Source organism: Heterocephalus glaber, unplaced genomic scaffold, assembly GCF_053883595.1.
Source record: "Heterocephalus glaber isolate CG9 unplaced genomic scaffold, H.glaber_assembly_v1.0 deba00000942, whole genome shotgun sequence".
Lineage (NCBI taxonomy): Eukaryota > Metazoa > Chordata > Mammalia > Rodentia > Bathyergidae > Heterocephalus > Heterocephalus glaber.
In genome coordinates, this window is record NW_028258174.1 from 2,921,670 (window position 1) to 2,948,401 (window position 26,732).

The following is a 26,732-nucleotide window of genomic DNA, read 5'->3' on the forward strand; positions in this document are numbered from 1 at the left end:
TTTGTATCTCTGGGATGAAGCCTACTTGGTCATAATATATGGTGTTTTTAATGATTTGTTGCATTCTGTTTGCTAGTATCTTTTTTTTTTCCCTTAAATTCTTTTATAGGTACATTTTAGGCATATAATATGTTTACATTTATCATTGGGTGCTTGTACCTGTACATGATGTATCTTGGTTTTCATTTTTTTCCCCCATTACCTGTGCACCCCTCACCCCCTCCATCCTGTTTGCTAGTATCTTGTGGAAGACTTTTCTATGCTCATTAAAGAGATTGGCCTGTAGTTTTCTTTTGTAGTTGTATCCTTGTTTGGTTTTGGAATCAAGGTAATTCGAGTTTCCAGGAATGAGTTTGACATTACTCCTTCCCTTATAATTTCATTAGAGAGTTTGAGGAGCATTGATGTTACATTTTTTTCTGAAGTTTTTAGAGATTTCAGTGGTGAATCTATAGGGTCCTGGGTTTTTCTTAATTGATAGTTTTTTAAAAAAATTACTGCTCTAATTTCATCACCTGTTACTAGATTGCTCAGGGTTTTTAAGTTTTCTTGGTTCAGTTTTGGTAAGTCATATATATATATCTAGAAATCTATCCATTTCTTCAGGGACTCTCCATGGAGTATAGATTTTCAGAGTAGTTACCAATAATGTTCTGGATTTCAGTGATATCTTTTGTGATTTAGCCTTTTAATTTATTTATTTATTTTAATTATTTATTTATTTTTGCTGTATGGGGGATCGAACTCAGGACTTTGTGCTTGCGAGGCAGGTGCGGCACCGCTGAGCTAAATCCCCAGCCCTGCCTTTTTAAATTTTTGATATAGGTCTTTTCTTTCCTTCTTTTGATAAGATTGGCTATGGTTTTGTCTGTTTCTTCATTTGAAAAAGCAGCCCTTTGATTCATTGATTCTTTGTATTTTTTAATCTCAATTTCATTAATTTCTGCTCTGATCTTTATAATTTCCTCCCTTGTACTAACTTTGGATTTGGATTGTTCTTTTTTTTCTAGGATTTTGAGGTGCATCATCATTTAGTTATTTATTTGGGCTTACTTTGTTTTTCACAGCTGTAAACTTCCCTCTTACAACTCCTTTCATTGTGTCCCTTAGGTTCAGATATGTTGTATTGGCATTATCACTTGATTCTAGGAACTAATTTCTTCCTTGATTTCTTCTGGGACCAATTTATTATTCAAATTTGTATTGTTCAGTCTGCAAGTGTTTACCTGATTCCTATGGTTTCTTTTGCCGTTGATGTCTAGTTTTAATACACTATGATCTGATAATATGTGTGAGATAATTTAAATTCTTTTTCATTTACTTAAGCATGCTTTATTAGCTAGTATGTGGTCTATTTTGGAGAAAATTCCATGTGCTGCTGAGGAGAATGTGTTCTGTTGCTGTTGGTTGGAAGACTTTGTAGATGTTGTTAAATTCATTTGTTCTAAGGTGTAGTTCAACTCTGATACTTATGTGTTAATTTTTTTTAGTCTAGTCAACCTGTATATTTGTGACAGTAGAGTATTGAGGTCCCCCACTATAATTGTGTCGATGTTTGTCTGATCTTTTACTGTTTGTTTTAGGAAGGTGGGTATGCTGATGTTCAGTACATATATATATTTATAATTTTTACCACTTCCTGTTCAATTGTTCCCTTGACCAATATATAGTAACCTTCTTTGTATCATCTGGTCAGTTTTAGCTTGATGTGCACATTGTCTGAAATAGGATAGCTGCTCCTGCTTTTTTTTAAGGTTCACTTTGCATGGAATATTATTTTCCATCATTTGATTTTTTAGTCTATGAATTTCTTTTTTATACTGGGGATTGAACCCAGGACCTTGCATTTGTGAGGCAGGCATGGCACCACTGAGCTAAATCCTTGGGTATGAATTTCTTTTTGAATTAAATGTTTTTCCTGTATATGGCATATGGTTGGATTTTCTTTTTTGATCCAATCTGCCACTGTATGTCTTTTGATTGGGAATTTGAGATCATTCACATTGAGTGTTATCACTGAAAAGCAATTTTTTTCTCATCATTGCATTATTTTCTTGTTACTGATTTCCCTCTATTCTGTTCTGCTAACCTGATCATCTTACCTGATATGTTCATCCCATTTTTGCCATGATTGACTTCATTGACTCTTTCTAGGATATCCTTGAGAATATTTTGGAGTACCAGTTTGGTGGTTATGAATTGTTTAAGATGTTCTTTTTCATGGAAACATCTTATTTCTCCATTAAATTTGAAACATAGTTTTGCAGGATATATTATTCTACGTTGGAAGTTATTTTAAGGCTTGAAACATTTTATTCCAAGCTCTTCTGGCCTTTAATTTAAGGTTTGTGTTGAGAAGTCTGCTGTAATCTTTATGGGTTTGTCTTTGTGATTTGTTACTTTTCTCTAAGAGCTTTTAAGATTTTTTTTTTTTTTTTTTTTTACTAAATTGAACTCAGAACCTTATGCTTGCCAGGCAGGCACTGTGCCTCTAAGCTATGTCCTCAGCCCTAAGATTCTGTCCTTGTGTTGGACTTGTGAAATTTTGAGTGTGGTATGTGGTGGGGTTATTTTCTAATTGTGGTTATTTGGGGTTCTATATGCCTGTTTAGCTGTTTGTTAAATTATTTTCCCATTTTTGGATAGTTTTCTGCTATCATTTTAGTAAGCAGGTCTTTTTAAATGCTATTCATGCCATCTTTGTGTGTGTGTGTGTGTGTGTGTGTGTGTGTGTGTGTGTGTGTAGTATTCTACTATTGAGCTACCTTTCCAGCCCTCATGCCATCTTCTGATTTTACACTAATTCCTCTTAATCGTGCATTAATCTTCTTTGCATCATCTGCCGGTAGTAGCTATTGGATTTTCCATATTCTTTTGTTTTTAATGTGTCTGTATATATGGATACCTACATCAGCCCTATATCTAGTTCTGTTTTCACACTGGTCACTTCTGCCAGCTTTCAACAGAATTTTTTTTTAAGTTTCCACTATTTATTTTATTTTTTGTTTATATTACTAGTATATATGTGTAGTACATGTTTACATTCACTGTGGGAAATTGGTGCATGTACATAACATGTACATCTTGATTCCTTTTTCATACCCTTTTCTTTCCTTCCATCCCCCCTCCACCCTTCTCTGTTTTTTAAAGAGACCTCCCTTTTTGGCACATGTTTGCAGTACATAATGTTAAATTCTTTATGTGGAGTTGGCACATATACATAACACATCTTAATTTGTTTTTTCGTCCCCTATTCTGCCCCTCCTTCCCACTCCCTCCATTTCTTGATCTCCTTCCCCTTTGAGAAAGATCTATCTCTTTACTCCCTGTTATCTATCTTTTCTTTTGCTCTTTTTTAAAATCTGCGTTTCTCATATAAGAGAGGCCATGTGATATTTAAGCTTTTTATCTCCTAGATTTCTGTTTGGTACAGAAATCTTGTTTTTTGGACTCTAATTCTTTGCCAAACTGGTCATTTATGTTTTGTATTGTTTTGTTTGTTTTTTTAAAATTAATTTTATTGGTACATTTAAGGTACACAGTATAATGACATTCACATTGGAAATTTGGACCTTTACATCTTATTTTTTCCCCATTCCCCTGCTCTCCCTTCAACCCCTCCACCCCTCCCTATCTACAAAGACTTTGTTTCCATTTTTTTCTTTTTCTCATATTAATTACATTCCTTCCTTCTTTTCTCCTACCCCTCCTACTTCCCCCTCCCCTTTGCACCTTTTCTTCCTATTTCACATTATCGTTTAGTCCTTATTTACACTTTCAGTTTCTCACACTAGAGAAACTATTTGGTATTTACACGTGTGTCCTATTTATTTCACTTAAGAGTATCGCCTCAATGTGCATCTATTTAGCTATAAATGTCTCTAGTTTCTCATTCTTTATGGCTGAGTAATACTGTTTAACATCACTGGTTATTCATCATTGAGAGATGCAAATGAAAACAACACTGAGATTCCACCTCACCCCAGAAAGAATGGCTGCTATCATGAAATCAACCAATAACAAATGCTGGCGGGGCTGTGGGGAAAGAGGAACCCTGCTCCACTGCTGGTGGGAGTGTAGACTGGTGCAACCACTGTGGAAATCAGTATGGAGATACCTCAAAGAACTAGGATTGAAGTCCCATTTGACCCAACTATTCCCCTGCTGGGTATCTTCCTCAAAGAATTAAAAGAATCATACCACAGTGATATATGTGCACCCATGTTCATAGGAGCAGCATAATTCGTGATAGCTAAAACTTGGAAGCAATCCAATTGCTCATCAACTGAAGACTGGATAAAGAAAATGTGCTTTTTTATAAAATGTTTTGTTTTGTTCAACTAGTTTCCTAATAGTATGTTCTGTATGCTAGCTCACTGATCATTTTGTTTATTAAATCCATTACTTTTTCTTTATTACTGGTTTGATTATAATATAGCTTGGTTAGTTTTTATCATATTTCTTGTGTATAGAGCTTATTGAGCAGCTAGATCTATAGGTTTATAATTTTCATGAAATTTATAACTATTTTGACTATTTGTCAAGTATATTTTCTATTCCCTTTTCTCCCATTTGAGGATTAAAATTATACGTATGTAAAACTACTTAAAATTGTTCCACAGCTCACTTTATTCTCTGTTCATTTTTTTTCTTTTTTCTCTCTGTGCTTGATTTTGGGTTGTTTCTATTGCTACATCATCAAGTTCACCAAAATTGTGTTCCAGAGTGTCTAATTTGCCATTATTTCTACCTAGCATATCACATGTGGTAGTTTGCATGTCTAAATGTTCACCTTGGGTCTTTTTTTTATTTTTCATGTTTCTATTTATCTTCCTCAGTGCTTCCCCAGCTGTTTGAACACATGGAATAGAGGAATAACTGTTTGAATGTTCTTGTCTTCTAAATTTTTCATCTTTCTCATTCATCTGTTTTTATTTATGAGTATTACTATTTATGCTCTCTTTCTAAAATATGAGTATTTATAGGTCTTATTTTCTATTTCTTTGCATGCCTGATAATGTTTTATTGGGTTTCAAATATGTAAATTTTACATTTGTGGGTTTTGGGTATTTTTATATTCCTATAAGCTTTCTTGAACTTTGTTCTCTTTCTTTGAAACAGTTTGATTCTAAGTACTGCTTTTAATCTTTCTTTGTAGGACCATAGCAGCATTTTATCCATGGCTAATTTTTCCCACTACTAAGACAAATCCCTAGTGGGACAGAATTATGAGATTTCCAACCTGACTTCTAACCTGATTGGTGGGAATAAGCCCCATTCCCAGCCAGATGTGAAATCCAGTAATGTTTTTCCCTAATGCTTTCTTTTCCTATTTATTTGTTTGTTTGTTTGTTTACTTGAGATTGAACCCAAGTCCTTTGCACTGAGCTACATCCCTGACCTTTTTTCTTTTGAGGTGGGGCCTTGCTAAGTCACTGTGTAGCCCAGCCCAGACTGGGCTTGAACTCGTGATCTTCCTATTTTAGCTTCCTAGAGTGCTGGGTTTATGTGTTTGCTCCACCAGGTCTAGCTCTGTAATACTTCCTGATAATTCTTTTCCTGGCTTCAGGTAGTTGTCTTATACCATACTCATGTGCAGATGAGTATTTGGTTGAAGACTCTGGTGATACCCTTAGCTGAGTTCTGGGGTTTTTCACTGGAGAGCTGTTTTCTTGAGCACTCCAACTTGTGAATTCAGGCTGCCCTTTTCTCCTTGGACTCACATGCATCTTTGTCTGGGTTCCCTGTCCTGGTGCAGTACCTATCAACTTTCCCCAGGCACTAAGCTGGAGGTAGTTGTGTTGCTTAGTGCATTGACTCTCCATTCTGAATAACTGTCCTTTGTTACTGGTGTCCAGTACCACAAAGCTACACACACTAGGATCATGGAGGACTTCTATAAAAGTCTATCTACCACAGTGGATCCAAGGATGACACGAAGGAGAATGTGGCATTTGAGCTGTAGAGTGTGTAGTACTAAAAAAGAAGGTAGAGAAAAAGCCATAAGTTCATGCTGATCCTTTTGTTTTGAATCCTTTCTATCCTCTCTCTGTGATGGGACCTTGCTTTTTTAAAGAAACTAATTTTTGCTGCTTAGTCTAGAGATACACTTTTCTTTTCTTTTTTGTTTTTTTTTTTTCGGTACCAGGGATTGAACTTGGGACCTTGTGCTTGCGAAGCAGGCAGCAGAACCACTGAGCTAAATTCCCAGCCCCCGTTTCTTTTAACTTATAATGAAATAAGAATATCTTGAATCTTCTTTTTTTTTTTTTTTTTTGGTACTGGGGATCAAACTCGGGACCTTGAGCTTGCAAGGCAGGCACTGGAACCACTGAGCTATATCCCTGGCAAGAATATCTTGATATGTTAAATCAGATTGACTCTGTTAAATCATACAATTATTTTGTTAATTTATAGGGAAACACTTTTTCATTATCTGTCCTAATTGCTTTTCTCAGTCTAAACCATTTTGTACATACATAAAATCCTCTTGGTCTTGACACTTGACTTTTTAAGGAAAAGATCTACATAACCATGTGCATCTCCAATATATTTATGCACTTGTAAATATTTTAAAAATACTCTTTGCATGTATTTCATCTGTAAGTATTATTATAGTTATTCACTGTGGAGAATTTAGAGGTTCTTATGCCATTCTCTACAAAATGAATGTCTCATAATCCCAGTACTCTATCTTTAAGATCAAGTGTTTATTTAGGTTTGTTCAGAGATCGTTAAAAAATAATAGGCAAGAACTGCTCAATTTTTAAATAGTATTTAGAAAATAATGACAAATGTTGGTATAAATATATTATAAAATCCTTATATCTAAGAAATATAATATTAAACAACTGATACTAAAATGTTTGGTAGCTAAATTACATTTCAGAAGATGGATCTAGTGCATTGATAATTAGCATAATATTTGAATTGCAGAAAACTCTTCAATTTAACGAGTACAATCCTTTTTCACTTAAGTGTCCTATAAAAACCTAAAGATTTTTCAAGTCCAGTGATTTCTGTTTAGAATCCTGTTTAGAAAATGCTTCTCAGCATAAAATTTTGCATTATGTATCTTTACAAAGGATTTTAAAAATGTTAACCCTTTAAAAAATTAAATCTGTAAGATATAAAGGCATTATTAATCTCTTTTAACTTTGCTGATGAATGGAAATCTTTTAATCAAGAATATTACAAGTGGGCCTTAACATCTCTCATTGTCATTAACATCCTAAAAGGTGCATGCTTGTTAAGCTACATCACAGTGCCTTGTATGTCTTTTTAAAAAATAGATGTTATTCTACAAGCCCAAAAGGTTACCTTAACATAGATAAACTTTCATTAGTGTAATATCTTGTTACAGAAGTTAATGGTTAATTGTTTTCAAAGTTATAATGTTCCTTGATGCTCACTAATGTTGTGTATTTTTTCTAATAAATTTTAAAAGAGCTTAATGAGGTACAATTGATATATAAGTGGCACATATTTAAATGTTATAATTTTTAAAATATTGACATAAACTGTAGTGGTGGACATTTGTAATCCCAGTTGCTTGGGAGGCTGAGGTGAGAGAATTGCGAGTTTCAATAGTGAGATCCTGTCTCAAAATAAAATCAAAAGGGCTGGGATTGGACCTCAGCGTAGAAAACTTGCTTAGCACTAGTGAGGCCCTAGGTTCAGTCCCCAGTACCAAAAATACATAAGCACACACACACACAAACACACCCACACACAAACATCCTTGAAAGCATCACAACAGTCAGTGAACATTTCCATCATTCTCCAAAATTTCCTGTCCCCTTTTCTCATTTCTCGCTACCAAAAGTGCACTCTCTTTCCCAGACCACCGTTAATTTTCTTTTTGTCACTACAGATTAGTTTTGATCTTTCTAGAGTGTTTTATAAGTGGAACCACAAGAATGTAATTTTTTTTGGTCTGACTTCTTTTACTCTGCATAATTATTTTGAGATTCTTCTATTTTGTTGTGTGCATAGTTTACTTTTTTCATTGCTGAATAGTATTTCATGCAAAAATATGCCATTATTTGTTTATCCCTTAACCTAATGGTAGAAATTTGGATTGCTTCCAGTTTTTAGATATCACAAAGAAAGCTGAAGTTTTTAGCTATTGTAAGTAAAGCTGCTATCAAAATTGAATGTGGCTGGGGACGTAGCTCAGGGGTGCCATGCCTACCTGGCAAGTGCAAGGTCCTAAGTTCGATCCCCAGTACCAGGAAAAAAAAAATTGAATGTGTTTAAAATTATTTTATTTTCAGTTTTTAACACTTCCTGGCAATCATGCTTATCAACATTTGTCAGACATGTTTTTATGCACCTTTCCCAGCAGGTTGTGGTAATTAGGGAAAACTATGAAAATACTTAACTTTAAACCCATTTCCTACATTTTGTCCATTTTACTTATTAGAGGGATTTTTTTTTTTGGTACTGGAGATCGAACTTGGGACCTTGCGCTTGCAAGGCAGGCGGCAGAACCACTGAGCTAAATCCCCAGCCTTATTAGAGGTATTAATTATAGGAAGGAAAAAATATCTGATTTTGAATTCTGAAACCCTAACAACCTGGACACCATTATCTTACCTTTGATGACATCTCTAAATAAAAATTTTAAATGTAGTGGAATTGAAGCCTCTAGTTCTTAATTAACCAAAGAGCTTATGCAAATACTTTCTTTACTGTGATGATGTTATGATGACTATTTTTCTAAAGAGAATAAATGTTTCCTAATGATCATATTTTATTTCTGTAAGTAAATGTGCCAGTTGAAATCTATCACACTTATGAAATTTTCTGTAAACAAGAAAATATAGAAAAGATCCCATAATGCCATACTAAAAGAGAATGAGACACAATTTAATTTATATTTTTGGTATTGAGAAAACTTTACTCTTCCAGTTTTATAATTTTTTGAAAATCTAATAACCCTATAGAGCGCCTATACAAAGAACTATTTTATGTAATACTATTTCAAATTCTTAAACATTTTCCCAAGAAGAAAAGTAATCAGAGCTTAACATTTGCTCCTTTTGACTTGCTTATTCTTCACAATAAATATATTTTGAGTATGTATATGTATGTAAGCATATATTGACTGTGACATGTACATATATTAAATCACTTTTCTAAGTCAATAAATACCTCCTGTTTATGATTAATTTTAGTATATTTATGGTTTGTTAAGAATAGTTCTAATTTTAGGCAATTTCACTTAAAGTGGCATTTCTCTACATTAATGTTAACTATATAACCTTGATACAAATTCAGGAGCCATTCTATTATATTATATATTTTCTAAAAAGCTAATCCTATTACACAATTTTACGTCTTTCCTGAAAACTTATAGACTGAGTTAAAGAGTATTTTTCCCCAATAGAACCCTGTATATTCAAGTATTAAGTTCTTTTAAATATAACATCTTCTTGTATTGATATATTGATTTAGATTTGGGGAGGGATAGCTTGCAAATTCTTTTATTGCTTCTTATGATTGTTTAAAGCTAATTTGAATTATGACACTTTATTTTTTTCTTTTATTAAAATTATAGTGAATTTTGCATAGTATTTGAATAGAAATCAATGTTTTCTTTTGCTCTTTTCTTTTTTTAATCAGTAGGAAGCTTTATTTGCGAGGCTAAAGATAAACTACTATGATGATTTAAGCTAAATAAAAAGCTAATAAACTTTGTCTTTTTTTAGATCTCTATAAGAATGGACTCCAGAGGGCTAACTTTGTGCCATTCATAGCTGTCCTGAAAGTAAGAAAAATCACTTACTTTTGTTTAGTACTTGTGATATATTGGGAGGTAATCAAGGGGTTCTGTAAATCTTGTATTCAAGCAGAATTCATTTTGATATTTAGATACTGATATTCAAAGACACTAAAGGAGAAAAGAACCTTTTTATGCAGTATTCATCCATGTGTACATGGGAAAAATTACCAAATAGAGTATACTCTAAATTATTCTCTAACTAAAACATTTGATAGTTTGCATTTTATAAATTTTAATTTGAGGTTTGCTCATAAATATTATAGTGGGATGTTTAAACTTATATATTTATTTCTGAAAAAAATGTTTCCTTCAGGTTAATGGCCATTATTAATATGTTTTCCCAGCTATTAAAGTTGCTATTCTAGCATAGCATTATTACAAAAATATTCTAATATATTTAAATGTGATTGCCATCAAGTTATCATGAAATTATGTCAAGTTGAGGCACATAAATAGTTTAAATATTTGTGTGTATCATCATTGCGTAGAGTTTAAAATAGTCTTCATTACAATATGATTAAGAATAAATAACCTCCTTTTTCACTGGTTTTTTAAAAAAATTTTGTTTTGTTTTTTGTTTTTTGAGACAAGGTCTCCCTGTGTAGTTCAGGCTGGCCTGGAACTCACTGTATAGCCCAGGGTGGCCTTGAGCTTGTGGTGATTCTCCTGCCTCAGCCTCCCAAGTGCTGGGATTACAGGCATGTGGTACTGTGTCCAGATTTTTGCTGTTAATTTTAAATAATTTTTACATAATTATTCAATAATTCCATATTTTACCAATATTTATTGAAAACCTATTATATATAAAGTGTCAGTTTAGGCATACTGGATAATATAATTATAAAGTAGATTATGTCTTGCTTATAAATCATTTATAGTCTAGCTGAGGTTGTAGAATGCACAAAAATACTTATAACAGAAAGCAAAATGTATACTACCCAAAAGAAGCACAATTATGTGCCAAAAACATAATTTCCATAATTTTAGGTACATAATTTTTCCCAGTTCATATCAACATCGCTAAAGAAAAGATAAAGTTGTATTTAACAAAAACTAAAAACTTGAAAATTCTTACTGAGAAGGAGTTAAAACATTTTGTCTTCAAATATTCCAAAGACATAATCAGACAATCTTTTTGACATATACTGTAGTTCTAATTATTATTGGTATCTAACTTTATTCCCTGTGCTATACTTAGGAGAATTTAAACATGTGTTTCCTTAACCAACTTTAGATTCCTAAGGATTTTAATTTCTCTGAGTTATTTATAGATGTAGGAAAAGTACTTTTGGACGTTCTTGCTGTTAGTAATTTTTTCCCTTTATATTCATTTTTTTACATAGGGAGAAGGTAGATTTGCAGTATTTTCTCCATACTAAGAATCTAAAGTAATATTGTGTATAAAGATAACAAAATATAAACAAGACAACTAAGAAACATAGGGGCTAAAAATAGTATCCTCATATAGCATAAAATACATAGAATATAAAAAGAGAAGATTCACAAAATGAAACAAGTTAAGAGGTTCTCAGGGAACTTTTAGCTATACTCTTCTTTTGGCCTTAAATCTTTTTATGGCCAATAATTTGTCATGCTTTAATATAGAATAGAACTATTAATAGACAACTAAGTTGACCAGATTAAATTTAATTTTTGTTTCCTTTCCTATTCTTAATTTTTTTGTGTGTGAAGAGGAAGGAAAATCAAATATGAGTATAGTAATCCACAATTTCAAAGTGAAGATGAATCAAGATGAATAATATATTATTTGTATTGAATATGAACTGAAATTCTTGGGAATTGAAATACCTGAATGGATGAGAAAAGATCTAAAATGTCTCCCTCTATGCAACAACATGAATATAAAGGGAAAAATTGCTAACAGCATAAATCTTCCAAAAGTTCTCTCACATAGAACAAAAAGTCAGATGAATGAAAGAAACTATAGAGTTGGTTTCTCTAGATCTTTTCTGTTTGGCCACATGAAGTTTCCTTTGTAAGGAAACGCGGTTTCATATTAACTTCCTTAATAATATTTTGCCCATTTAGATTGAGTGTTACATCTGCATTTTGGCTCAGCTGAGAGAAAGGTGTAGTAGAAGTCAATCTTAAATAGAGAATCTTAGTTTCACAAAAAGAGGTTATAAGCAAGATTGAAATTTATTGGAGAAAAAGTATATTGTAAAATTCACTTTTATAGTCTTCTCTATAAGTCAAAATGATAACACATTTATAATTTACCACAAAAGCTTGCAACTTATTGCTTTGAGTATTGAAAAATAATAAGAGCTTATATAGGGCCAGGGATTTAGCTCAGTGGTTCTGCCGCTTGCCTCGCAAGCACAAGGACCCAAGTTTGATCCTCGGTACCAAAAAAAAAAAAAAAGAGCTTATATAAGTTCTTAGTACAAATGGTATTTTCTTAAGAGAGTAGGAGTGAAGTGGAGGACTAATACATTATTAAAAGTCATAACTCCATCATAGATGAATAAATAATATGTGATATAGCCATGTCATTCTTCTGTAAAAAAGAATGAAGTTCAGATACATAGTATATGCATGAACCTTGAAAACATTATGCTAAGTAAAATAAGATGGGCAAAAAAGAACAAATATTATATGATCTATGTATGTGAGGTAGCTAGAAAAGACAAAATGTAGAGAAAGAAAGTAGGATAGAGGTTATCAGGATCTTGAAGGAAGGGGGAATAGGTAATTATTGTTTAATGGGTACAGAGTTTCTGTTTAGGATGATGAAAATGCTAAAGAAATGGAGAATGGTGATAGTTGTACAACATAATGGATGTACTTAATGCCAATGAATTGTATACTTAAAAGTGGTTAAGACAGTAAATTTTATCTTATATATATTTCCTGAAATAATAATCCTAATTTAAAGAAATAAGAGACAAAGTCTCATGATAAATTATGAAAATGTCCCCTAAGTGTCAGTTGAAAATCACTCATACCAAAAACCAGAAGGATCTCAAATAATTGTGAAAAGACAGCCAACTGATGACAATGTCAATCATGATGACAGAGATGTCAGAATTATCTGATAATGATTTTAAAGGAGTCAGTAAAAATGCTTCAATAGGCAGTTATGAATATCCTTAAAACAAAGAGTCATTACTCCTTAATGATTTTAAAAAGTTTCATTCACAGGTGGTATTTAATCATTTTAAATCTACATGTAACTTATAGCCTTTAGATATGTGAGGCAAATGATAGAATTACAAGAGAAACAAAATCACAAATATAATGGGAGATACTTTCCATAAGCCTTAGTAATCGATGGGGAAAATATATAATAGTAAAGACTTAAACAGCATAATTAACAAACCTAACCTGAGTGAGAGAAGGGGTGGGCAAAAGGAAAGAAACATGGGCTAGAGAAATCATATTTTCTAATTAGAAAACTATAATGTCTTCAAGATTCATTGATGTAGCTTGTGTTATAATTCTATTCCTTTTGACTAGTGTGACAGTTGTCCATTGTATATACCACATTTTGCATGTCCGTTTATTAATGGCCATTGGAGATATTCTACATTTTTGCTATTGTGAACAAAGCTACTATCAACATTTGTGTAGAAATATTTGTTTGGGCCCCTGATTTCAGTTCTCTTGTGTATACTCAGAAGTAGAATTGTAGGATCATATGGTAATTACATGTTTAAATTTTTTGAGGAACTGTGATAGTGTTTTCTATAATGGCTGCACCATTTTTTATTCCCATGTGAAATATAATCTCCACGACAGTTGTTCTTTTCTTTTTTTGCAGTGCTGGGGATTGAACCCAGGGCCTTATTATACTAGACAAACACTGCGCCACTGAGCTACTATTTTCTTTCTTTTTTTTGATAACAGTCATCCTAATGTATGTAAAATGGTATCTCATGGGTTTGATTTGCATATCCCAAATTATTAGTAATGCAGACTATCTTTTCTGGGATACAGCAGACTTTATTAATGGTACATGACAACATGGGGTTTCTTAAACCCTTCCCTCTCTTCCTGGGATCCTGGATGGAAACTGTGTCAAAGAGAAAAGATTCTCAGTGTGGTGGGGGACTGAGCTGTGACAGAGACTTGTCAGTACCTGAGGTCTTCTCTTTCTTTCATGCTTTCACTAGGGATGGTGGTCCAGGGAGTTCTCACTTCTTGAAGACCATGTGGACCATATGATCTACCACCCTGTTGTTGTAGCCAAATTTATTGTATTACTAGAAAATGAGCTTGACAAATTGGTTGTTGAGGGCAGTGCCAGTCTTAACATGAAAGATGGAAGAGTAGTGATACTGTTAAGAGTTGAAGGAGATAACCTGATCCTCAGTGTAGTCCAGGAAGCTCCTTAGGGGGTTTTCCACTGTCTACTTTATTACTTACTTGATGTCATCATACTTGGCAGCTTTTTCCAGATGGCAGGTCAGATCCACAACTGACATGTTGAGGGGGCCATATGGAAAGTCATGCCAGTGAGCTTCCCATTTAGCTCAGCAATGACCTTGCCCACAGCCTTGGAAGTGCTGGTGGACACAGGAATGATGGTGTAGACAGTCCCACAGCCATCATGCAGCAGTTTTTCAGGGGGGCCATCAAGGGTTTTCTGGGTGGCAGTGATGTTATGACTGTGGTCATGAGCCCCTGCATGATGCCAGGGTTGTCTTGGATTATCTGGGCTGTGGCGGGGAGGGGGTGATGAATGCTTGTGGTTCAGGAGACATTGCTGATAGTCTTGAGTGAGTTGCACTTCTCATGGTTCACACCCATTATAAACATGGGAGTGTCAGTAAAAGGGACAAAGATAATGATCTTTTGGCTCTCACCACCCCAAAGGTAATAAAGACACCAGTGAACTCTAACATTTTAGCACCTTAATCTCCCCATTTGAGGTTGGCAAGATTTAACTCTTGGAAGATGGAGATGGGCTTTCCATTGATGGCAACCTTCCCACTTCTAGCTTTAATTGTGCATTGAACTTGCCATAGGTGGATCATACTAGAACATGTAGAACATATTGTTGAGGTCAGTGAAAGGCTCATTGATTGTGACAATATCCCCTTAGCCACCTGAAAGCACCCTTGGTGACTAGGAAACCAATATGGCCAAGCCTCCTTACTCCACATTCACCAGCTATGTCAGGGATGTAGCGGGCAGCACACAAGAAGATGCAGATGTCTGTTGAATGGGTTGGAACAGTGAGCTTTGAGCACCTTTTCATGTGCTTATTTAATCTATATATCTTCTTTGTGGATCCTATTTAAACTTTCTGTTTTGGCTGATATTTTTGGACACTAGACTGGCAGGCGAGGGGAAGCCCTGCTTTGTTTACTGCCAGATATAGGTAGAAACCCAGGCTTTCTATTCATCTTCTGTTGACACCTAGGGTAGGGTGCTCCTCGTTACTCTTGCTACTGGCAGAAAGATTCCAACTCTTCATGTAATTTCCAAGGTTTAAAATTGTACATTGCAGGAGAAATAGGGAAAAATATATCACCATCTTCCTCGAAGCAGAAGTCAAATTATTAAAAGTTCTTATCTGCTAATTCCATCATCTTTGTAATTTCTGGGTTTTTTTCTGTGGTCTGTTTTTTTCCAAGTCATGAGTCATACTTTCCTGTTTTTATTTTGTGAATCTGGTAATTTATGATTAGATGCTGGACATGGTGATTATTACATTGAATCTCTGTTATTTCCTCTAACGAAGTTTAATTTCATTTTGGCAAGTGGCTAAGTTTCTTCCAGATCAGCTTGACCCATTTGAGGCTTGTTTTAAAGTTTTGCTAGAGTGTATCTAGGTCAGACTTTATTCTAGGGCTGTTTTAACCCTTCTTCTAGGAATGACATTTCTAGGTTTTCTGTTGAATCCTTGGTGTTCAGAGAAAACTTTCTGTCATACTGCTTGCAATTCCTAGTTTTATGTGAGTTGTTCTTTGTTCAGTCTTATGGAGTTTTACTCTGTGCATGTGTAATTTAATATTCAGCCAAAGTTTACAGACTTTTCTATGCAGATACCTTTCTTTGCATAGCTTCCTTTTACCCTGTGCATATGCCAACTTCTTCAGGTTTCCAAAACCCTGATTACTGTCTCCTTAACTCATACAGCTTGCTGGGCTGCAATCTAGCAATTGCTTGTATTCAGAAAGCTAAGAAAAATGTAGAGTTGCTTGCCTGATTTAGTTTTTACATCTTAGGGCTTGCTTTCTTTTGCTAGTCATTGTGTAATGTCTGGTATGAGTTATTTCATTTGTTTTTTGTTGTTGTAGTTGTAGTTTGCTTTTCAATATTTTAGTGATTTATGGCAAGAGGGCAAAATCCACTTCGAACTACTCTGTCTTGGCCAAAAGTATGACCCTTTCTTAGGTAGTGTTTGTATCTCTGTGCTCTGGGAATTGGACCCAGCACCTCACACATGTTCTACCAGTGAGTTATACCGGTAGCTCCTCTTAGTTTTTAATTATAAAAAGAAGGGATAGGATTTTTTTTGTTGTTATTCAGGAACTCAGAACTATGTTTTACCATAGATACCCAAGTATACATAAGTAGGAGAACTGTAAAAAAAGAGAATTTTGTTACATCTTTCACATTTTTAGAAGAATGGTTAAAACTTAGATAACACATGAAAGAATGTTATTTTCTAAAAACTCTTGAATATGTATAATAAAAGTCACAGATAATGGAAGTGAGAAATATAATACAAGAGCATATCTATTACTATATCAATGATAGAAATAATATATATAGATTAAAAAACTGGAGATCAATATCTCAAACTGTTAATTGAACTTATTTCTGAAAAATAGTATTATGGATGATTTTAATTTTCTGTTTTAGTCTTTTCCAAGATTTCTGGAATGATTGTATGTTACTTTTACAATAAAAATTTTTTAAATAGGTACATTTTGCTCACTCTTCTTAGGAAGTCACCAGATCTTCTTATAGGACTACTTATATTCAAAGTTGAGGTAGCAACAAAAAGGAAAATGGATTCAAAATGGTCATCATAAAAAGAAATAGAATGATGGTATCCTAGTCTATTTGATGCTGCCATAAAAGAATATCTGAGACTGGATCAATTATAAAGAACACAGATTTATTTCTTAAAGTTCTAGAGTTTGTGAACTCCAAGGTTAAGTGGCCCACATCTGGTGAGGGCTATCATGCTGTGTCATCTCATGGAAGAAATTGGAAGAGCAAGAGAGCACACACTTGTGTACCATAGGGAAATGGGGAGAATGGGGGTCAAATTCATCCTTTTATTAGGAAGCTACTCCCATAACTCACTATTCCCATGATAAAAACAATCTATTCATGAAGGCAGAGTCCTCATGACCTAGCCACCTCTTAAAAGTCCCACCTCCCAACACTATTGCTTTCGGGATTAAGTATCTAACCAATGCTTCTTGAGGGGGAAACATTAAAAAAGATATAGGAGTAGGGTGAGGTGGTGTATGCCTCTAATCCCAGCACTCTGACGGGCTGAGGTAGGAGGTTTGCAAGTTTGATCGCAACCTGGGCAATTTAGTGACTTATGGAGACCCTGTCTCAAAAATGAAAAATTAAAAAGGCTGGAGATGTTGCTCAGTGTGAAGACCTAGGGTTCAGTCTATTGTTAGTATTGGAAATAAAGAAAAAAGACACAGGAAGGAGGCAGCAGGAGCAGGGAGGAAGGAGGAAGGTGTGAACTAGTAGATAAAAACAAATGATGAATATACTTTGGAAGAACTTTGTTAGGAAGTGGGAGAATTTTTCAGATAAAACTTCATGATATTAATAAAAGATAAGAGATGAATTAAATATATTATATGAAAAGTTAGCTGGCAGAACTTGGAAAACAGACTAAGGATAAACCCATAAAAAAAGAAAAGCATCTTAGAAAATGTACAATTGACATGCTAAAAATGAAGTTAAATTGATAGAGGCTAAACATATGAAAAATTACACAAAATGAAGCTAGAATAATCAGATATAAAAATCGTTATAGGGAAAATGCTAGATATGGAAAGCAGACAGCAGATGTCATATACTCACATAATTCATATTTCATAAAAGAAGACATAAAGTTAAATAGAAGAAAACTTTCTTGGGCCGGGGATTTAGCTCAGTGGTTCTGGTGCCTGCCTTGCGAGCGCAAGGTCCCAAGTTTGATCCCCGGTACCAAAAAAAAAAGAAAGAAAACTTTCATGAAATAAAGTTGGATTGAAAGTCCGTAGTCAAAGTGGTCACTTTGTACTTCCCTAACCTCATCAAGAGTAAGATTTTTTTCTGGCGCGTAACTGAACTTCAGAGATAAAAGGAGAATCTTATAATCACATAGAAGAAAAATTATTGGAAAAACTTAAGGCTTGTTCACTACAAATAGATACTAATAGAATAAAATAGAGTAGAGTACTTTTTACTATATTAAAGTCAAAAGATGTGACACCTTGTGGGCTAGGCTGTCATGTGCATCTAAATGTACAGATGTATTTTTGGACATATGGTAATTTCGGAGATACAGTCTTCATGAAGTTTTCTGAAAAAAATTACTTTAAGATTTTTATACCACTAATCAAAATTAATAACTTATAAATGGAGATTTTATGGTAAGAAGTGGTAAAGTTTAATTGAATCTAATGAAATGTCATCCTATCTGGACAGTAAGTCACACAGTGAATTTTTTATTATATCATGTGAAAACTTATGTAATTGAATTGACTACAGGATGTTGAAGTGTGTAGAAAAGAGGATTTGACCTAAACTAGCAGTTGGAATGAAGGAGGTAGCATATGTTAGGATATTATCAAAGAGCAGATGACACTTGAATTGAGATTTAAAGGGGAAGTAAAAGTTGACAGGAAAAGTGGGGAAAAGCATTCGTCATGGAGAACAAGGCATGTGGAAAAGACATAGACGTATGAGAATTGTAAATTGAAAATGTCATTAAATGTTTCATTAAAAATTTCACAAAATAGGAACTATTGCATTTCTTCTGTTTATTTGAGGCATGGAGATTTATTTAAAATTCAGACACCTCCCCCAATAAAAGCAAATTATATGTTGTATTGCATATAAATAAAAAGAACATTTTGGCAGTTATTTCTACACAGAGATTATTAATATAATAATTATTCCTGCTTCATTGAATATGAATTTTAACTTGCCTACTAGATGATATGATGCTCTGATTTTACTGATTGGTTCTTCTTTTAGTCTTTTATTAGTACATGTTTGCAGAACATAATGAATACATTCATTGTGGGTATTTGGGACATGTACATGACACATCTTGTTTTTACACTCTCTCCCAATCTCTTAGTCCACTTCTCATTTGCAAAAGATCTATCTCCCTATTTCCTATTGTCTATCTTTTATTTTACTCTTTGATTTATGTATACTTTGGGTTTCTCATATAAGAGAAACCATACAATATTTAACCTTGTGTGTCTGATTTATTTCACTTAATATTATGGTCTCAAAGCACATCCATTTTCCTACAAATGACTGAAATTTATCCTTCTTTGTAGTAGAGTAGTACTCCATTGTGTATAAATACCACATTTTCTTTATCCATTCATCTGTTGATGAATATGTAGGCTGTTCCCACAATTTAGCTATTATGAGTTGGGGTGCTATAAGCATGGGTATTCATGAATTATTGTAATGTGGTGTCTTTATCTCTTTGAGGAAGATACTAGGAAGGGGAATAGCTGGGTCAGATGAAATTTCTATTTTAATTTTTTGGGGGGAATCTCCATACTGATTTCTGTAGTGATTATACTAATATACATTCCCACCTACAATGTAGAAGGGTCCCCTTTCCCCCACAACCTCACCACCATTGGTCATTATTTGATTTCTTGATGATAGCAATTCTTTTTAGAATGCTAGATTGCATTTCACTAATGGCCAGAGATTCTGAAAATTTTTTCATGTATTTATTGGCCATTTGTACTTCTGAGAAGTGTCTATTCATTTTGTTACCATTTGACAGGTGGGGTTCTTCTCTGAAGCTAGAAAAAATTACAATGTGGAGAGTCAAAAGGGAACTGAGTAAAAGTATTTTATTGTAGTATGAAAGCAGAAGGCAGCATTGATTGTAAAGCAAAGGCAAATAGCCCCCAGGCAAATGAACCGAGGACCTCAAAGAGTTGCCACTAAAACACTTTGGGTGTTTTTTTTTATTGGTACATTTCAGGTATACAACACAATTACATTTCTCATTGGGAACTTGTACTTTTACATGATGCATCTTGGTTCTAATTTTTTCCCCATTCCTAGCCCTCCGTTCACCCCCTCCACCCTTCCCTATTTACAAAGACTTTATTTCCTTTTTTTCCATTTCTCATCATTTTTCCTTTCCCTTCTTTCCTTTTCCCTGCTCCTCCCACTACCCCTACCCCTTTGGACCTTTTCTTCCTATTTTGCATTATCGATTATTCATTCTAATCATTGGTACATTTTAGGTATACAATATAATGACATTCATCAGTGGAAATTTGCACCTTTACATAATCTCTCTTGCTTCTTATTTTTCACCCTTGCCCAGCCCTCCCTTCAACGCCTCCATTCATCCCTATTTACAAAGATTTTATTCCTGTTTTTCCATTTTCTCATATTAATTCCATTCCCTTCATTCCTTTCCCCTACCCCTCCTACTTCCTTCCCCTTTGCCCCTTTTCTTCCTATTTCACATTACCTATTATAGATTTTAGTCCTTATTTATACTTTCAGTTTCTCACACCAGAGAAACTATTTGGTATTTATACACGTGCGTCCTATTTATTTCACTTAAGAGTATCACCTCAATGTGCATCCATTTAGCTATAAATGTCTCTAATTTCTCAATTTTTATGGCTGAGTAGTACTCCATTTTATAAAAAAACCACATTTTCTTTATCCAGTCTGCAGTTGATGGGCATTTGTGCTGTTTCCAAGTTTTAGCTATCACAAACTGTGCTATGAACATGGGTGCACATATATCACTGTAGTATGATTCTTTTAATTCTTTGGGGAAGATCCCCAGCAGTGGAATAGCAGGGTCAAATGGGACTTCCAGTCCTAGTTCTTTGAGGTATCTCCATACTGATTTCCATAGTGCTTGCACCAGTCTACACTCCCACCAGCAGTGGAGCAGGGTTCCTCTTTCCCCACAGCCCCGCCAGCATTTGTTATTGGTTGATTTCATGATAGCAGCCATTCTTTCTGGAGTGAAGTGGAATCTCAGCGTTGTTTTCGTTTGCATCTCTCGAATGACCAGTGATGTTGAACATTTTTTCATGTATTTATTTGCTATTTCTGCTTCTTTGTCTGAGAAATGTCTGTTCATTTCAGATGTCCATTTTTGGATTGGGTCTTTAAATTTGGGAGGTCTGATCTTTTTAAGTTCTTTATAGATTTGAGATAGTAGACCTTTGTCTGAGGAAGAGCAGGTGAAGATTTTTTCCCACATTGTGGGTTGTCTCTTTACACTGCTGGTAGTTTCTCTTGCTGTGCAGAAGCTTTTTAATAAGAAGATATCCCACTTGTTGATTGTTTGTGCTAGTTCATGTCAACTGAGGTTTTGTTCATAAAATCTTTTCCTACACCGATGTCTTCAAGGGTTCTACCTAACCTCTGTTCCAACTGCTTCAGTGTTTCTATTTTAATATTTAGATCTTTAGTCCATTTCGATTTTAGTTTAGTGCATGGTGAGAGATATAGGTCTAGTTTTAATCTTTGGCAAGTTGAATGGACAGATTCCTAGATGCATATGAATTACCAAAGTTGAACAAAGAAGACCTAAAAATTCTAAACAACCCAATATCAACCAATGAAATTGAAAATGTAATTAAAAACTAATCAACTGAGAAAAGCCCGGGCCCCGATGGCTTCACTGCTGAATTCTACAAGACATTTAGAGAGGAACTACTGCCACTACTGTTTAAATTCTTCAGAGAAATTGAAAGGGAAGCAATACTCCCAAATTCATTCCTGGACGCAAGCATCACCTTGATCCCCAAAGCAGAGAAGACCTAACCGAAAAGGAGAACTATAGGCCAATCTCACTAATGAAAATAGATGCAAAAATCCTTAATAAGATACTAGCAAATAGAATGCAGAAGATCATCAAGAAGACCATACACCCTGATCAAGTAGTATTCATTCCAGGGATGCAGGGATGGTTCAACATACCCAAATCAATCAATGTAATACACTATATCAATAGAGCCAAGGACAAAAACCATGTGATTATCTCCATAGACGCAGAAAAAGTATTTGACAAAATCCAACATGCATTCATGATAAAAACCCTACAAAAAATTGGAATAGATGGTCTCTACCTCAAACTGATAAAAGCCATCTATGAAAAACCAACAGCCAATATCATACTAAATGGTCAAAAACTGAAATCCTTCACACTGAAGTCAGGAATAAGATAAGGTTGTCCACTATCACCACACTTTTTCAATATCGTTTTGGAAACATTAGCCATGGCAATTAGACAAGAGAAAGAAATGAAAGGAATAAAGATAGGAAATGAAGAACTCAAATTGTCATTATTTGCAGATGACATGATACTGTATATAGACGACCCTAAGAACTCCACCAAAAATCTTCTAAACTTAATAACCAAATTCAGTCAAGTAGCTGGTTACAAAGTCAACACACAAAAATCAATAGCTTTCCTCTACACGAATGATAGACTCACTGAGAGAGAAATAGGGCAAATAATTCCTTTCACAATAGCATCCAAAAAACTGAAATACCTAGGAATCAACCTAACGAAAGAAATCAAAGACCTCTTCTCTGAAAACTATGGCCCTCTGAAAAGAGAGATTGAAGATGATATCAGAAAATTGAAAGATATCCCCTGCTCCTGGGTTGGGAGGATTAATATAGTGAAAATGGCCATACTTCCAAAATTGCTATATAGATTCAATGCAATTCCAATTGAGATCCCAGCAGCATATTTCACGGACCTTGAGAAAACAATCCAAAAATTCATTTGGAACAAGAAGAGACCCAGAATAGCAAAAGCAATTCTAGGCAATGGAGACATGGCAGGGTGTATCACAACCCCGAACTTGAAACTATACTGCAAAGCTACTGTGATAAAAACAGCATGGTACTGGCAAAGAAACAGACCTCAGGACCAGTGGATCAGATTAGAAGATACAGAAACAACTCCAGACACACTCAGCCATCTCATCTTTGATAAAGGAGCCAAACACCCTCACTGGAGGAAAGATAGCCTCTTTAATAAATGGTGCTGTCTAGGTGTTTTTATACACACAAACAACTACATCTCAGACAAGTTGAATGAATGTATGGGGTTTAAAGCAGGAAAGTTTGACTTAATAGTGGGCCTGTAGAACTCAGGATATATACCATTAGTTATAAACAGAACCAGGACCATGCTGTTTCTTCATGATAGCTTTGTGATATAACTTGAAATCTGGGATTATGATGCCTCTTGCTTTGCTCTTGTTAGCCAGGATTGCTTTTGCTATTCTGAGTCTCTTCTTTTCCACATGAATTTTAGGATTTTTTTTTTTAAGTTCTGTGAGGAATGTTGTTGGTATTTTGATTAGGATTGCTTTAGATCTATATGTCATTTTTGGGAATATGGCCGTTTTGACAATATTGGTTCTGCCTATCCATGAACAGGGCATGTCTTTCCATATTCTAATGTCCTCTTCAATTTCCTTTTTTATAGTACTATAGTTTTTGTTGTAGAGGTCTTTCACTTCCTTGGTTAGGTTAATTCCTAAGTATTTCATTTATCTTGCTGTTATTGTGAATGGTGTTGTTTTCCTATTTTCTTTCATTGTTAGTGTACAGAAATGCTATTGCTTTTTGTGTGTCGATTTTATATCCTAATATATTGCTGAATTTGTTTATTAATCCTAGGAGTCTTTTAGTGAAATGTTTTGGGTCTTCTTGTAAAGCACCATGTCATCTGCAAATAATGATGATTTGATTCCCTCCTTTCCTATATGTGTCCCTTTTATTTCTTTTATTTTATTTCTGCCTGATTACTCTGGCTAATGTTTTGAGTATTATATTGAACAAGAGTGGTAACAGTGGATATCCCTGTCTTGTTCATAATTTTGCAAGGAAAGCTGTCAGTTTTCCCCCATTTAATATAACATTAGCTGTTGGTTTGTCATAAGTGGCTTTTAGCAGATTGAGATAAGGTCCTTCTACACCTATTTTCTTCAGGATTTTTTTTTTTTAAATCATGAATGGATTTTGGATTTTGTCGAAGGCTTTTTCTTTTTTATCTTTTTTTTTTTTTTCAGTACTGGGAATCAAACTTGGGAGCTCGAACTTGCCAGGCAGGCACTGCACCACTGAGCTACATTCCTGGCCCTGTCAAAGGCTTTTTCTGCATTTGTTGAGATGACCATTTGTTCTTACTTCTGCTTATAAGATGTATTTTACTTATATTTATGTTGAATCACCCTTGCATCCCGGCAATGAAGCCTACTTGGTCATGATGTGTGATCTTTTTAATGATTTGTTACATTCTGTTTGCTAGTATCTTGTGTAGGATTTTTCTGTCTATGTTCATTAAATAGATTGCCTCCAGTTTTCTTTATTTGAGCTCTTATCTTATTTTGGAATCAGTGTAATACTAGCTTCCAGGAATGAGTTTGGAAGTACTCCTTCTCTTTCAATTTAATTAGAATTTGAAGAAGATTGATATTTTATACTTTCTGAAGGTCTTTTAGTATTCAGCAGTGAATCCATGAGGTCCTGGGCTTTTTGTAGTTGGTGGGTTTTATTTTTATTTTTTTAATTTAATTTCATTATATGTTGTGGATTTTTCAGCATTTATATATCTTCTAGGTTCAGCTTTGGTAATACATATGTGTCTAGGAATTTTTTCCATTTCTTGAAGATTCTCAAATTTGTTTGAGTACAATTTTTCATAATAATTACTAATGAGCCTCTAGATTTTGGTGGCATTCATTGTGAGTTTGCCTTTTTCCTTTCAAACCGATTGATATGTGCCTTTTCTTTCTTTCTTTTGATAAGTTTGGCTAAGGCTTTGTCTATTTTGTTTATTCTTTCAAAGAACCAGCTCTTTGATTCATTGATTCCTTGTAGGATTTTTGTTTTGTTTTGTTTAAGTATCAATTTCTTTAATTTCTACTCTGATCTTTATGATTTCCCTCCTTTTTCCAGGTTTGGGTTTGTTCTTCTGGTTTTTCAGAAAGCACCATTAGGTTATTTATTTGAGTTCCCTCTGCTTTTCTAATGTAAGCATTCACAGCAGTCAATTTCCCTCTTTGGACTATTTTCATTGTGTACCATAGGTTCTAGCATATTGTATTGGCATTATTGTTCTGTTCTATGAATTGTTTAATTTCTTCCTTGATTTTTTTCTGTGACTATTGAGTGTTCAGGACCGACCGTGTTACTTAATATCTAATTGTAAATTTCTTTTTTTTTTTTGGTACTGGGGATTTAACTTGGAACCTTGTGCTTGTGAGGCAGGTGATTGTAAAATTTTTGTGATTTCTTTTGTAATTGATTTCTAGTTTTATTGTACTGATAGGATACATGGGATGATTTCAAATCTTTTGTATTTATTTAAGTAGACTTCATGGAGTAATATGTGGTCTATTTTGAAGAAAATTTTGTGTACTGCTGAGAAGAATATGTAGTTTGTCTTTGGTTGGAAAATTCTGTAGATATCTATTAAGTCCATTTGTTCAAAGGTGTAGTTCAGCTCTGATATTTCTTTTGTTAATTTTTTGTTTAGTTGATCTGTCTTTTTGTGAAGGTGGGGTATTGAGGTCACCCACTATGACTGTATTGGTATTTGTTTAGTCTTATATGTCCATGTTTGTTTTATGAAGTTGGGTGATACTATATCTCACAATAGTCATCTCTTTCTTTTGAATTGTTCCCTTAAAAAATATGTAGTGACCTTCTTTGCCTCTTCTGATTAGTTTTAGCTTGAAGTTTACTTTGAGAATAAATTGCTATTCTTGTATGCTTTTGGGTCCTGGTACATGGATTATTGTTTTCTATCCTTTGACTTTTAGTCTATAAATTTTGGGGGAGTAGATGAGTTTTTTGAATGCAGTGGACTGTTGGATTCTGTTTTTTGATCCAGTCTGCCAATCTGTGTCTTTTAATTGAGGAGTTCAGATCATTTACATTGAGAATTATTACTGAAAGTTATTGACTTATTCTTGTCTTTGTGTTCTTTTTTTGTTGTTGACTCTTTTATTTTTTCTTTTTTATTTAACTACTTGCCTTGCTTCAAATATTCATTCCATACAACTTTTTGGATTTTTTGACTATTTTGTCTCTGTCTAGGGTATTCTTGAGGTTTTGTGTGTGTGTGAGTGCTGGTTTGGTATTCATGCATGTCTTGAGGTGTTTTTTTCATGGAATGTCATTATTTCTCCATCGATTTTGAAAGAAAGTTTTTGCAGGATATTTTAGTCTTGGTTGGAAGTTGTTTTCTTTTAGGGCGTGAAATACTTTACTCCAGGCTTTCCTGGCCTTTAGAGTTTGTGGTGAGAATTCTTCTATAATCTTAATGTCTTTACCTTTATACATGATTTTTTTGTTTTTCTCTAGTAGCTTTTTTTTTTTTTTGCTCTGTTATCTTTTAGAATTCTGTCTTTTTATTTGACATCTAGGATTTTGACTATGATGTATTGAGGGGAGCTCTTGTTTTTAATCATAGTTATTTGGTGTTCTGTTAGCCTTGATTACTATATATTGAGTTTTTTTCCTCATACTCAGAAAGTTTTCTGCAGACATTTTTTTATTCCATGTGCCCTGTCTTCCAATTTTTCTCTAACTCCCGTTAGCCTTAAGTTAGTCTTATTAGCATCAACTCAGTAGCTTTTGGATGAATTTCTCTTTTTGTCCTATCATTTTTAAGGCTTCTCTGAGTAAATTGTCATGAATTTCCATTTTGTCCTCATTTTCTGAAACCTTGTCTTCATATTCA

At 34.1% G+C, this 26,732-nt stretch overlaps 1 protein-coding gene and 1 pseudogene across 29 annotated transcripts in view; one reads left to right on the forward strand and one right to left on the reverse strand.

Moving 5' to 3' along the window:
- Afg1l (AFG1 like ATPase) overlaps positions 1-26,732 on the forward strand; it is a 246,510-nt gene that overhangs the window by 112,596 nt on the left and 107,182 nt on the right. For all 29 annotated transcript variants that reach the window (XR_015450312.1, XM_087208621.1, XM_087208622.1 and 26 more), the window contains one exon: positions 9,714-9,772. Coding sequence is in view for 28 of the 29 variants with exons in the window: in XM_087208621.1 (XP_087064747.1) it covers positions 9,714-9,772 (59 nt within the window). In the remaining variant the exon portion in view is untranslated. The remainder of the gene's footprint in view (positions 1-9,713; positions 9,773-26,732) is intronic.
- Positions 13,945-14,885, reverse strand: LOC106010309 (glyceraldehyde-3-phosphate dehydrogenase pseudogene; annotated as a pseudogene).